This window comes from Leopardus geoffroyi, chromosome C1 (genome assembly GCF_018350155.1).
Source record: "Leopardus geoffroyi isolate Oge1 chromosome C1, O.geoffroyi_Oge1_pat1.0, whole genome shotgun sequence".
Lineage (NCBI taxonomy): Eukaryota > Metazoa > Chordata > Mammalia > Carnivora > Felidae > Leopardus > Leopardus geoffroyi.
The window spans coordinates 73,810,001-73,825,000 of NC_059328.1; the positions used below are offsets into that span (position 1 = coordinate 73,810,001).

Genomic DNA, 15,000 nt, shown 5'->3' on the forward strand with positions numbered 1-15,000 from the left:
ATAAGTTTAAATGTATTTTCTGTTTCTTTATTAAGTAAATGTTAATACATGAGAATCTGAACACTTTTTTTTTTGACTTACTGATATGGAAAGCTACCTAGAATACTGTTTTAAAAATAGAAGTTTAATTTCTTCTTTCAAATTAACCAGTCACCATTGATGAGGCATTTCAAGCCTCTTTAAGGATGCCAGTCCATATAAATACTTAGATTTTTATGGTTTGAATTGTAATGAAGTGAATCTATAGGGCAGAGTTAAGAACGATGGATAAGTCACGTAAATATTTTGAGATACCCCTTTCAGTTTAGAGGCAAAGCCATTTTACAGTCATACTTGAGAGCCAAAAAAAGTTTTAAAAAAAAGGAAGAAAAGAAATGTGCTAGGAAGAACATGGTTGATCTCTTCCCCACCCCCTCCCATGTAAAAAGTCTAGTTTTTCTGCAGATTACATCCTAAGTTTGTTGCTGGTTTTATACCATTTCTTTCCCTGACTTAAGTAGAAAAAAATGATTGTTGCAACTAAACCAGCATGCATCGTGAGAATGCAGGGATGTGGAGACAAGATGGAAAATGTAGTGCAAAGGGCACATAGGAAATACAAGCAAGATCTCACGGTACTGTCCTATCGGGTGCAAGGTGACGTAAATTCAGAGGTGCTAGGGAGGAAGGCTGGAGAGACACTTGGCGGACGTGTTTACAAGATGGTATGTGTTGTACCTTGTAGATCAGTCTTCTGTTTACCACACCTTTTGCAGGATGGGAGAGGGAAGATGTTCATTTTGGGTCACAGGATGTAGTAGGGCACCAGTAGGAACCAACTGGTACATGTTTCCTTAATGTTGGAAGCCAAATAGACAGGTGGTGGCCTTCAAAAATTAATAGCTCTTAAAAGGCATAGGGAAGTATAACTTAAGGATATGTTCTTGTCAGACATAGGTAAGAAGCTGTGTTTTGGGGATGATGTTAATTAAGAACATTTCCCTGTTGGCATAAATGTCTCACATATTCGCCCTCGGTGCTCAGCTCACCATGAGCACAGTCAATTCACAAGGCGGTTTTTGTAAATAAAGGTTTTGGGCAAGCTGAACGTGGTCCAGGGAGATATTAATGAGAGGGCAAGGGGGAAAGAGGTAATGAAAACACGCTTCCTGGTGGAACATAAACTGCTTTTTGGACCTAGAGAATGCTTTAAAATTATTTTCCCAAACCCTGTGGTGTTTCTTTTCTGGAGGAGAGGAGATAGGGAGAAATGACAAACTGCTCCATTTTATTATTTTCTTCTCTCTCCTCATTCTCTATGTTTTTGGTAGGGAAAATTGGACATTAATTTTGGCCGTTTTCCTTCTATTCGCAGAACCAATTACGTTTTTAGTGCATGATGCATAATAAATATACCCAAGCATCCTCTGGCTGAAAAGTAATGAGTTGATTACTTATACACCCCTTCTTTAAAGGCAGCTAATTGTATAGAAAGTATAGGTCCCCATCAGCTGGTCCCTTTAAACTTTTATTTTCCTGAAATTTGTTGCCAGTGTCGGGGATGTGTAGTTTAAGTTGTTCTGCATCATTGGCTTTGGTATATTCTAGAAAAATGATTTTAAGCTTATAAATCTTACGGGGTCTTGACTGAAATCTCAGACCACTAGTGTTCAGGATCTACCAACATTTTACAGCCTTTACCATTTAAAGGAGGCTTGGTTATCCTCAGGAAAACATTGCCTTCTAGAGACTTCTGTAAATACAATCCAAAATTGTGGCTGATTTTTTTTTCTTTCTCTTTTTTTTTTTTTTTTTTTTTTTTTTTTTTTGCTAATTTTTGCCTGCTTTGGAATTCTTTCTTCCACTCAAGAGTGGTGGTTCCATCTAGAATTATCAGTGCTTTTTGGAGGAAAATTTAGCAAGTGTTCTAGCTTACATATCACTTCGTAGTCCCCGTAGTTACATAATTGGTGTTGTGTGTGTCCATCGTAGAGGACATTTGATGCTCATTTATTAAATATGCTCGCTGGCTGCTGCTGCATCTTTGTTCTGGACAGACAAATTACCTTTCTCACACTGAGCTTCCACTCTGGGGAATTAAGCCTCCACCACTTTAATTAGCTTGGAAGTGGGGGGTTGCAGTTCCTAATAGACTTCAGGCTTTTAGTAAGTTAGGGAAAGGGTGAAACAAGAACTTCCTGGGAAGCTCGAAATGTCATTTAAAAACCATAAAAACCTAATATATATTATTTCATTTTGGTAATTGCAAACAGATTGTATTTGACGACCGTGTGGATTATCATTTCTAACTTAGACATTAAAGTTAGACTTCCATTGAACTATGTTTTTTAATTGAGCATAAGTCATTAACACATTACATGTTTGATTCATGTATTTACAATATTTATGTAATATTAAGTGACATAGATAGGAAATACTAAGGGAGAAGTAGTATCTGAATATTTGTATGGTATGTGCATGTGTGTGTGTGTGTGTGTGTGTGTGTATACATATACATATGTAGATATATATATATACCTAACCTATATCTGTATCTGTCTGTATACATAGATATATATACCCACGTGTACAAACACATACCTTTAGGTTGAGAAGGACATGGATGAATAGACATCATATGAGGATATCAGAATAATAATTACCAGTGTTTGTTTAGCTTTTATTATGTGCCAGGCACTGTTGAAAGTGTCCCATACGTATGATGTAATCCTTGTAACAGCCTTATTATCCCCACTTTAACCATGAGGAAACTGAGGCACAAAGTAACCTTGCCAAAGGTCCTGCGGTTGAGCACATTAGCCCAAAACTTCCTTGGGGAGGACTGGGCTCCGAAGGTGCATTTAAGAGACTATTACTGAGGCAAGATGTTGCAGTTCATTCTTTTCAGAAAGAAAGTTGCTTTTAAGAGGGTTAAGCAATTCATTGTAGAACTTTATACCAGAAACTTTCCAAAAGTCCATTTATTGTCTCATTTTCTCTGCTAGTGAAACTGCAGAAAACGTTATGCTTTAGCTCTTCACTGCCGGAGTAAGTAGCGTAGAAAGCCTCCATCAAGTCACAGTTGGAAAGTAATCTAATAAAAGAAGATTAGTGAATGTAGAGAAGACAAAAGCAGTCATGTTTGAGTTTAATATCTCAAATTTAGCATTTTAGCTAAGATGCCCGTTTTTATTTCTTGCAGGTCTGCTAAAAGGTCAGAGTAATGCAGAATGCGTGCCTTCATCTCAGACTTTGTTCATCACAGGTGGATCCCATGTGTCTTCAGTAGACAGGTCACCTTTGTAGCTAGCACCAGTGCCAGCTCCATGCCATTGCACCTTCTTTAGTCTTGACTGCCCTTCCCGCATTTATTGGTGTATTAAAATGACTGAATATGAACATTAAGGACTCCATGAACCTGGGCTAATGGGGAGACTGTAGAGAAAATGAAAAAAGATCCACCGGAGGACATCTTTGGGGGGGGAGGGAGCTTGGGAGGAGGGAAATGACTAATGAAGCTAATTAAAAGAAGCATTCAAATCTGCTTTCTACCCTCATTAACAATTAGCAGGGCACTGGCCAGAGTTTGTACCCTGTGTTTTACCTTAACAACATTCTATTTGCTCTTTGTATATTTAAGTGTTGTAAGGAAATGTGTTTCAATCAAAACTGAACATGAGATAAAGGAAAGAGATGTGGCTTTTGTGATATTCTATCACAAACACTTTTATTGTATCTCTGTAAAATACAATGTATGTATGCATGTAAGTGTTCTTGTCCTAATGTTGCTACTTCCATGGCAAAGAAAAGAAAAAAAGAATGAAAAAAAAAAAGAAAAAAAGAAAAAAATTGGAAAAAAAATCAGGCTCATAGCAGCTACTGTGTAGAAATTTCCCCCTACTTCTAATTTGCTGAATGAAGAAAAAAATCTTTTATTTGTGATATTTTCAGAGACATTTGCTCTAGTATGGTGTATTTAAATAATAAAAACTTAAAAGAAAAAATATTCGATGGAGTTTGGATTTAAACACTGCTTTTTCTCTTCGTTGTATTTTGGAAAAATTTAGTAGTTTTTGTTTGTTTGTTTGTTTGTTTGATACCAACTTCACTCTAAATCTTCAGGGTCAAGGGAGGTGTGGTGTGTGTGTTTATTTAGCTCTGGGCCAGTAAGGTTTTTTTCAAATTACTTAACCATGCCATTTTTGGCAGGGCTACAAAGCAATGTTTCTAACGGAGTCCTTTTTATAAGTTCAGAATATTCTGGTAACTTAAGCACTTCATTACACTTCTCCTATATCACAGTGAATCTTTTGTGTTTATAAATATTTGTTTGATTCTTCAGCTATTCCGTTGATTCATTTTTCTCAATAGGAAAGCCTTGGGTATTGGCGAAAAGCATGCTAAAGAATGTGGTGTAACCGTCTTGTTCTCTTAACCAAGTTTATAGCTTTTGAAGGAAATAGCATTTCTAAGCCATACCTGTACGCATTTTGAAGTTTCCTTCGTTGTTAGGGACCCAGAGCTCTTTGACAGCCAGCCGACTTCAGTGGGTGGAGCCACCATTTCCTGGTGAGCTTTTAGACTCCTGTGGTCTGCTGTATGATTTGTTTATTTTGTTTTGCTCTTACGCTCCTCGCTCTGCCTTTCCATATGTTTGGGGTAGGATTTCGATTTCACTTAGTAGTAATCTTGAGATATTTAGTTGCTAGTTCTGGGCAGCAGACCCAGCACCCCAGTGGCGCCCTGTGGAAAGCGTGCGTAGGCCAAGGACTTGGTGGCTCATGGTCAGTGTTAGGAAGGACCAAAGAGGCTGCTGTGCCAGGTTTGCGAGCAGATCTCCAGTACAGTTTGTATCACAGGTTCATAAAAAAACCAGGTGTGTTTATAATGCTACTTGAAATATTCTTTCTAAAAATGGCATTTGTTTTATTTTCTCTTGTTCCCGAAAAGCTCCCAACGTAGACCTCTCAGAACAGGTTACATAGAGAGGTCCAGTTCAGTACATTTCAACCAGCAGTCAGTTTCCCTTTGGGATCTTCTGCTTTCAAAGACTGCAGGCCAGGAGGAAAAATCAGTTGCTCCAACTGCAAAGCTCCTGTGAACCTCCTGTAGGAGAATTTAAAGGTAGAGAGTTAAAGTGAATAGTTCTATTAGAGCTTTATGAAAAGAAAATGCAAGAAAAAAAATGAACAAAATCACAGACATAACAGTATCTGTTTGAGTTAAATCCTGGGGGAATTTCTAGGGACTAGTTCTGGTTCTTACATTCCCCCACCCCCCCACCCCCCCCACCCCGACCCCTTTAAGCTGCTTTAAAGGAATGTGGACTCTTCAGCATAGAAAGGGGGAGTGTTAATAAGAATACCAGCATCCCCTCTATTCTTTTTGGCGTAAGCACTCATGTCCCATATAGTGCAGAAATTCAAAGGGGATAGTTAATAACTTTTAGTAAGTAATACAGTGTGGCATTTGGTGATGTGGAGGGCTCAGGTCATTAAAGACTTTAAATGAACTATTATATGGCTGGTTCCTCAAGCACTGCTGCATATTTAATAACGAGCTTCTAAAAGCATTTCTTAAGTTGCAGACCTATAAGATTACAAATGTCACTCATGTTAGTATAATCCACATGCAAGTGATGAAGCCTTCTCTTTGATGTGCTAAATTGGAGAAGGACTAATGGAGCTATGAATATACAATAGAACATATTTAAGTAGTAGTCTTGCTTTAGGTAAAACACTTTCTTGAAACCAGAGGCATTTCAAACAATAAAACCCGGCTCTAATGGGGATGCTCTGTGTGGATAGAAAGCTCCTAAAAACACTCAGGTTTATTCTGATGTGAGCGGTGATTGTGTTCCTCCCCCAACCCCAACATGGCTTAGAAGAAAAAAAAAAAAAAAATCCACGAGCTTGTTCACCTTTCATCCATTGCATTTGCGATGTTAGTGAGATGTTCTCCATTCTTTTGAAAGGACTTATTTAATATTAACCACATCATAGAGCAAGATGGCCCCCAACCCCTACAAGCAAGTGCAATTAAATAAAAGCAAATGTTACTGAGCCCTGCTGAACTCCTGATTAAAAAAAAATGTTTATGATACATATAAATGTCTCAATCATGCAAATTGTCACTCTTGCTAATGAAACAATTTTGTAAAAAGATTGTCCTCTGAAAGGGTTTAATGTTTATTTTTTTTATTGTTTTTTTTATATATATATTTTTAACCTATCTGTCTAGTTAGATTTACACACCCCGAAAGGCAGGAGAGCCCGGATGAAGCTTTTCTAAACCAAATCGTTTGCCACAAGGAACTATTTCCAGCTCTTCATGATTTATTAGGAAATAGTTTAACATGGACTGTAGTGTCTTATAAAATATAAAATGAGAAAACTGTCACACCAAAATGAAGCCTGTGAAATTGTCATCCTCTTACTATTCACTGTATTTAAGTTCTTTCTTTTGCTCTTATTAACACTGATATTTGAAACAACTAATCATCTAGAATGAAGCTCTTAAATTAAATGGCTTTAAATGTCAATAGAGTAAGATTCTAATGTGTACTACTATTTATATAAAATATTTTCTTAGGGCCAATAAATTATACAACAGTGAGTCCAAGAGCTATATATCAAGGCACTAATAAAGAGTTTCCCTGTAACCTAAATAGATGTATTTAAAGAGAGAAGAGGTTGTCCAAAGACTCCTTCACCTGTGAATTCTCTCCTGGGTGCTAGTGCACCTATGACTCCCTTTGAGAGACTGTTGGAAACACAGAGCCTTTGCAAGTTGATGTTAGTTGTCACTTTGTTACTAAGGCTCACCTATTGTCAGTCCAGCCAAGTCACAGAAATGCTTATTGCAGTTAAATAGCAATTTGTTTCCATGAAACTGCAATTAAAGTATTACTGAGCAGCCATTTTAGATTGGCAATGCTCTGAACGCATGTTAAACAGCCAGCAACTCCCACTTGGAGAGTCTGAGCCCCGACTAGCAGCAAAGTGTAACACATTCACCCATGTTGGGTATCTAGTTAAGAGGCATTTGTAGCCCTCTGCTCCCATCGTGAACATGCTGAGAGCAATGACAAGTCAGGACTGATTTTTGGAAGGTGAACTTGCAACTTACCTCAAGTGAATACTATTTCCAGTTGTACAAGAAGTGCTTTATGCTAGTAGATATGTGCATGTTTCCTAGAGGGAATGTTTTGCGAGTTCAGATTGATTCTGCTGAGAATGGACTGTAACTCGGAGGCCTCGAGCCAATAATGTACTACAGGTCCTGACATGTTACAGCTGTGTAAACAGGGCCATTCTATCTCCTAAATCACAACTAATAAAGCAGAGGATGAAAATCAATTGATTCTGTTATAAGTTCTTTGAATGACACTAGAAAGTTGTTTAATGACTGTGTTAGAATGGGCAAGCCTGAGTTTAGCCACCAAAATACCTATTTTAGTTGTCTCTCTCCCCTCAGAAACAGGGGCAAGACAGCCTTTCCCAGGTGTTAGCATCCCCACCACCAGATCGAAACCTGCCGGGGAAAGGAAAGCCTCTGAACCAAATTCTTCCAGCTGATCCAAAGTTCAGGATTTGTTGAGTAAAAAAGGTGAAGTGCAAAAGGTTTTATTGAAAATGCGAAACATTGATGTAAGATCCTGAGAGAGGAAAGGATATCAGAGGTGGTGTTTTAAAATGCAATTAGCACTGAATTCTAACCAGCTTGGAAACAATCATTAGTTCACGAGAACAGGAGGCATCTCACCTTCCTTGGGCCTAGAAAGATCCCCCTACCTTGAATCAAAAGGTTTACGTCCTCAACTTTTTCAAAAATAATTTTCATATGCGGTGCATCTATTCGTAGGCTTTCACCTGTGTAGTTTGAGCTGTGATTTTATTTTTTTAAGAGGAAAACAGTTTCTTCCTAAATTAATTTTTCATTTGCGTTGAATTGAATGCTTTTAGGAACTGAAAAGAGAAAATCTGAAGACAGACTGAATTTACAAATGAAGATTAATTATGAAAGCTGGAGAGGAAATTGCTTGCTCGGGCTGTAATTGTGTACCTTTTTCTTTATTTAAGTAAGGTTAGGTAGCGATGGGTGTGTCTTAAATACCGCATATCCCTCTAAGGCCTGGGATAGATTTTTGTCATCAATCATGGGACTTCCGCTTTCCATAAACCTTACATCTTTAAATAGAATGTATAATATAATAACTTCATCTTGGAGTTGTATAGTGCTTTGTAAATGTATTTACATGTTCACATGTACGATTAACAAGTTCTTACACACATCTCAGTCCTTACAGTAATCTTGATGATTATTGCCTCGTTTTTACAGATGGGGTCGTGAAGTTTCAGGGAGGTGACTTTGTAAGCAGGGCCAGGATGAGAGTGAAGTGAATGCACTCTTTGCTGCAAAATTTAAGGGAGTGCCAGAAAATCAGTAATCAGGATAATGTTATGGTGCAACATTTTGTAAATATAAAATTAATGCAAAAACATCTATGGTGAACAAAACATCAGAATTTTAAATAAAGGCAGGATCGGTATTCCCTTTCCTTATGCCTCAGACTCCAGTATGGCTGACCACTATCATTAAGGCCCAAAGTTGCCAGAGCTGCTGTTTGACCACTGGTACCATTTGGTACAATTTCTTTATAAATTGTTAGGCTGCAACAGTGATGCAGATTATTCTATGAGCCGTAACTAGGTTTCTGTCCTCCCTTAAAAAACTGAGGTATCTATCGCATTTTATCTGTATCCAACCTGGAATGCCAACTCGTTTAGATTGCCTACATTTTTTAGCCTCACTCTAAAAGAAGTTTCTTTTTAGTTTTGACAAATCTCAACTACCCCATGATGAGTAATTAAGTATCATTGGTAACAACTCTGCCTACAAGTTGTTGCTGAGGAAAAAGAGCAAGGCTTCAGTAATCACATTAGTCTGGAAAGCAAAATGGATGACTCTATCTAACTATGTCCTATACGGATTTGTAAATGTTTAAAATGTTTGGATGAACTATGTCTTAAGTCTGCAGATGATATTTGTGGCAAATAACAGGTCAATGGGTTCAGTTCTATCAAAGTAACGCATACTTCTGTAAGTATAAAAGAGGTAATATACACACACAACAATTTTTATAGAAAATTTTTACACGTTCTAGCATGATGTGCAAAGCAGATAGCTATATCGTGAAAGAACTGCTATTCATATGTGTTGTTTTAAGATGGAAGAGCACTGAAGTATTCAAATGGAACAGATTATACCTTTAATTACATCCAAATATGATTTTGAGCTGAGTTTTAAAATTTTGTTGGCTGTACTATTTTCCCATTAATTGCTAGGATCCAAAAAGATATCAAAATTTGTAAATAAATTACTATCACACACCATTAAATCCAAGCTGCCTTCATTACAAAGAGAAAAAATAGCTAAGGAAAAATTTCTGCTCAATTTAATGAAATAAAAAATTCTACTCAAGATAATAAAGTTATTTTGATGTTAATCTAATGGCTAAGCAAAAAAAAGACTTTTTTTTTTTTGGCTCAGTTTCCTGACTAGTGCATTTTGGTGCCAAAGTACCTGTTCTCAAAGCCCATAGTGTCTATATGTTATTTCATAGAGTATCTCAGCCCAGTGACTCTGCAGGCTTTCTTTTAATCTTTTATTCTGCTGTGTGCAAAATGAGACTTAGGTTAGCCAATATATGTTTTTTTCCAGTCTGAAGACTAAATTACCCTTCTCATTGGACATGGATGAATATACATACATCCTGTAAGGACCTGAGAAATATGCGCAGACCAGCACACGATAGATTCGACACTACAGAATATTGATTGCAAAGAACAAGATACTATGTATTTGTTATGCGTATGTTATGACCCACGCTCATAAAATCACTACATTGAGTCTGGTAACGTCACCGAGGCATAGGCAGGATTTGCACCACATAGCGAGGCTGCAAGACCCATGCACTCAACCGCGTCGCTACGCTACTGTCTATCGTAAGACTGAAAACCACCATACGTACATTCCAGGTTTTCAGCAAGTGCCTTCCATACCCAGAGATTCATAACCAGTGCAAGCAGTAGCCTGCATGGTGTTTATCAGATAGGTTTTTTTTGTTGGTGTTGTTTTCTTTTGTTGTTGGCAGGAAGTGGGCATAGATGTTTATAGAATTTATAGTAGATAAAGTATTTTCTCTTAAATTCTAGGCTATGGGGAAATTTCTATCACGAGAAAAAGGGAGTAGGGAGAATGGAAGGAATACTTGCTTACATAAATCGCTCTTCAAGGGAGGATCAAGAGGCTGGAGTATCTGGCTGCAGATTGGGAAGAAGGCTGAGTGGGCTCCCCAAACACCCTCACCACCCCATTTCTATGGTTTGTTTGTCTTATTTCACCACCACCACCGAGAACCTCTTCCCTACACATACAGGATGCTGTTACTGTGCGTGGTGAAACTCAAGCTATGTTTTTGTGTACTGCGGGCCTGGGCAAGGCTGTGACATCAGGAGGTTTCAGACATTAGCAGCGTTGGCAGTTTTTAAGTTGATGCGATACAGCATTTGGTGACACTTCACAGGTGTGTCAGGGAGAGCTGAGGTGAAATGAAAATCGCAACAGAATGAAAGCAGACTCCAATGTTCTTGATGAAGTTTGGGGTACCACTGTGGCGAGAAACATTGCCTCTGGTTTGTTAAAGCGACAGCCCGTGGAAACCTAATCCTTCCCTTGTCTGAGTGAAGTGGAACAGTGGGGCCTGGAAGAGATGGAGGGGGCAGGTTTGAGTTTTTTGATTTGTTACTGAGTGAATCAGGCAGATAAACAGGCTTGATTTTCAAAGGACAGGCAATCCTAAATGGATTTCTGACACTGAGGCTTTTAGCTAGGTCTTTCTTCCTGGGGATGGGTGTAATTCACCGACTCCTTCAGTTACCTCATGCTGTAAGCAATTTTTTTTTTTTTTTTTTTTTTACCCTCTTTAAGTAGTAAAATGTGTTTTAGAATTTTTTTTTTTTTTTTTTTTTTTTAAGTGGGGAAAAGATTCTGGCTGGCTTTGTTACTCTTGAAAGCCAGACAGTCTTTGCTATAAGCCAAGCAAAGGTGTAACTGTAGTATTTTTCTCCCTAAGTTGTACTTTATATTTTTTTTTTTTTAGCCCAGAATTTGATTTCCAACAGGCCCACCAAAGGATTCTGCCTCTGGAATCCCCTTGTTTTGCATGCAGATGGCATGTTAATGAACTCATTACTGTACATTTTATCCAGCTCTGGACAGATTTGTGACATTATTTTTCAAAACAAAATGGGGTTAGGCAGTTGGTTGGTTGGGTTTGATGAGAATTGGGTGACTAAGTTAAAAAAATATTTCCCCAAACACTACCAACCTGCTCAGGGTTGCTGCTAAACATTCTACGAAACTATCCCTATTCCCTTCAACTACCTCCAAAATAGGTTCTTTGATTTTTCCACATTCCTAGAGACTTATATAGAACTGTGTACCTTCCAGAAGGTGTGTGGTCCATTTCCATTCTAAAACTAGGTAATTCTGGCCTTTCTTTTTGATTCCTTGGGTATCTGCAGGCACCTTGTGTATCTCTTTTAGCTTTGGTTCCTGCATCAGCCAAGGGGAGGCAATACTCACTGTTGTCTTAAGGGGAACACTATGAAAATTAATGATGGGATATTTACCTTGTATTGTGTGCTTTGTGATTTTTAGGGTGAAGGGACTCATGCCTTTTATCTTAAAGCATGTAATAAATAACATTTTATTGATGCTTATTGTGAAATAAGCATCAAACTGGAAATCAGGAAATACTTGGAATTTAATTTCAGTCCTGAAGGGAAGTCAAAGGGAACCTAGGATTACATTTGTCTTTCCAATCAAATAGTAGCCATAGGCCTGTCATTTAATCTTAGTACCTCGTTTTGTCTATCTGTTAAATAGGAATTTACTAATAACAGCTATATTTGCCAGTGCCTTAGATAAGTCATTTGAAGGCAAAAGTGCTTTACGTTCTAGGGATGGCAGTCTTTTGGCTTGTAAACCCTGAAACAATGGAAAATGTAGTCACCTCTCCAATTTAAGGGTTAATTATACTTTGAAAACTATTACAACTAACTCTTGCCCATCTTCTCGAATGAAGGGGAATAATAATGTAGATTAATTCAAAACAATGGATTACACTCAAATAATTTATTTTTGGTTTAGAATATAATATGTAATTATTTTATTTGTTAAAAAGGTATTTTTTTGAGCAGTTTTAGGTTCACAGAAAAATTGAGAGGAAGGTACAGAGATCCCCCCATATCCCCACACGTGTACAGCCTCCTCCATTATCAACATCCCCCACCAGAGTGGTACATTTGTTACAGCTGATGAGCCTGCATTGACACATCATAATCACCCAGAGTCCATAGTTTACATTATGGTTCACTCTTGCTGTTGTACAGTCTACGAGTTTGGACAAATGTATAATGACATGCATTCATCATTATTTTCACCACCCTAAAAATCCTCTGTGCTCTGCCTGTTCATCCCTTCCTTACCCCACAAACCCCAGCAACCACTGATCTTTTTATTGTCTCCATGGTTTTGCCTTTTCCAGAACGTCAGGTAGTTGGAATGGTATAGTATGTAGCCTTTTCAGATTGGTTCTTTCCTTAGTAATATACATTTAAAGTTCCTCTACATGCTTTTATGGCTCGGTAGCTCTTTTCCTCTTAGCAGTGAATAATATTCCATTGTCTGGATGGACCACCGTTTATTTATCCATTCACCTACTGAAGGACATCTTGGTTGCTTCCAAGTTTCAGCAATTATGAATAAGGCCTCTATAATTATCTGTGTGCGGGTTTCTGTGTGGATATAAGTTTTCAATTATGTAATTTTTGGAAGCAAGGTAATAATGCTTTTGTTAGGCAAACGTTACACAACATTTGGAATTCCATAAACTCGGACCAAATGGTGGTGGAAGGTAGCTCAGGAAAGAAATGAACATCTATTAATTCTATATGGGCCATGAATTTCTTTTATAAGCCATCCCCAGCATACAACTTGAGGAAGCTGTTACTACTCCTACATTTGCAGTTGTGGGAGCAGGGACTTGGAGAAGTAAAAGAACGTGTTCAAGGTCATATAGCAAGGTATTAGGAAAACTGAACCTGACCCCAGAGCCTTATCAACAGGCTCTCCTGGCCTCTTGTAGGGGAAAGCATAGTAGGATTAAAGCTTTACCACAGCTAATCCCCTGCCTGGCAAGTCTACTATCAGATAATGGAGTTGACACTGTACATTTAAAACCATAGCAAACTTGTAGATGTTAAAAATGTTTGATCGCCTTTGGAAGAAGACACTGATCTAGGTGTCATTATTTACATATGAAAGTAGTTGTAGTGCCCTCCTGACCATACACTTTCCTTCAAAAGGGTACTAACCTTTACTTCCCATTTTGTGGCTCTTTGAGGAAGGAGAAGAAATTATCATTTGCTACTTGTCTGGTAATTCGTTGAGGAGTAACTATTATTGAGCTCAGCCTTTACATGCAATAACGCGTTTATTTCTCATAAGAATCCTGTAAAATCAATTTTACGAATCCATTTTGCCCATATGGAAACAGACGAAGAAAGGTTGGGGAACTTGCCCTGAACGGTTAGTAGCTGGTCCAGCTGACAGTCGAACCCAGGTGTGCCTGACATATGCTGTTACGTGCCAGGTGCTGGACCTCACTTAACTTTTGTGACAGCCCCATCAATGGCATTATTGTCATATTACAGACAAGGAAGTGGAGCTTCTGAACGTTTGCATGATGTTCATGATGTGCCGTGACCCAGAACGGCACCACCTCTGCAACGCAGCTAAACTCTGTTGAACCTCGGTCGTTTATTTGTAGGATAAACTGGAGAGAAATGCCGAACGCTTGGACTGTTTGTGTCCTCTGTCTTAGAGGTCTTTAGAAGCACTTTAAAATTCTTTCTTCACTATCTAGAAATTTATCAAATCTCATTAGCTCCTGTTAAAATAATGTGAGTTGAGCTCCGGGTTGGTTAGCATATTTTTTCTTTACATTTTCTAAAAATGGCCACGATTGTGAGTCACTCTCATTTATCAAAGGAGGCTCACTATATCTGTAGCATTTTTTTCCATTTTCTATGAGGCAAACCTTGGCTGGAACATATTTTAATTTCATTTGACCCACTTTACTCCATGTTGCTTTGGACAAGTACAAGTCTCTTCTGAATTTGCTTATGGCCTTTGTAGGGAGGCAAGGTGAAGAGCATGAACATTTGCAAACTGGGTCTTCGAGTCTTACTCAAACTCAGTAGGTGGACTTTAGAATAGAAACTTCAACTCTGGTGCAGTGGTCTTTAACACATAGATTCAATGTGGATTTGATAGTTGTAGACTTTTTAGCTCTTTCTCTGAGACTGGTTCTGTCTCCTCTGTGAAGTTTTTTTGTTTTTTTGGGTGTGGGTGGTTTTTTTTTTTTGGGGGGGGGTGGTTCCCAGCTACATTTGAGATTCTTCTACCAGATGGAAATAATTTATTCTCCAAACAGAATGAGAGTTCCTGGAAGGCAAGAATGCACCTCATCTATTCCTATATCCCTGCTACTAGAAGAGTGCCTGGCATCAGTGAATCTTTGCCAAAAGACTAAATAAACAAGTGTATGAATGAATGAATGAATGAATGAGTGAATGAATGAATGAATACAAAGATGGATCACCTGCAGGGTTCTGGGTTGATTTAGTTCTGAGCTGCTGTTATCTCTCTCGAGGCAGAGCTACAGTCCTCCTGCCTGATGTGAAAGGGTAGGAATTACAGTCTGCCCTTAGACATCTTTGACTTCTGTTGATTACAGCCAGGCCCTTAAAATGATTTTTACCCCAGTGACCCCTGGGTGGATCATCCTTCATTCCTAAGAATGTTAGCATCTTTCCATCGTGGGAGCCATACACTCATGAAAGGAAATGTGCCCACATGTTAGAGGTCAAAAACTGGTTTTCTAGAAAGCAC

The 15,000-nt window shown here is 38.3% G+C and overlaps 1 protein-coding gene across 8 annotated transcripts in view; it reads left to right on the forward strand.

The window, feature by feature from the left end:
* The window catches only part of LMO4 (LIM domain only 4), a 52,571-nt gene that overhangs the window by 12,580 nt on the left and 24,991 nt on the right, over positions 1-15,000 (forward strand). For 4 of the 8 annotated variants that reach the window (XM_045478169.1, XM_045478166.1, XM_045478163.1 and 1 more), the window contains exon 5: positions 3,182-7,337. The exons of the other annotated variants lie outside the window; for them this stretch is intronic. In XM_045478169.1, the coding sequence (XP_045334125.1) occupies positions 3,182-3,190 (9 nt within the window). In that variant the 3' untranslated portion in view covers positions 3,191-7,337. Of the gene's footprint in view, positions 1-3,181; positions 7,338-15,000 lie in introns of those variants that run through there. 8 annotated transcript variants of the gene reach the window in all.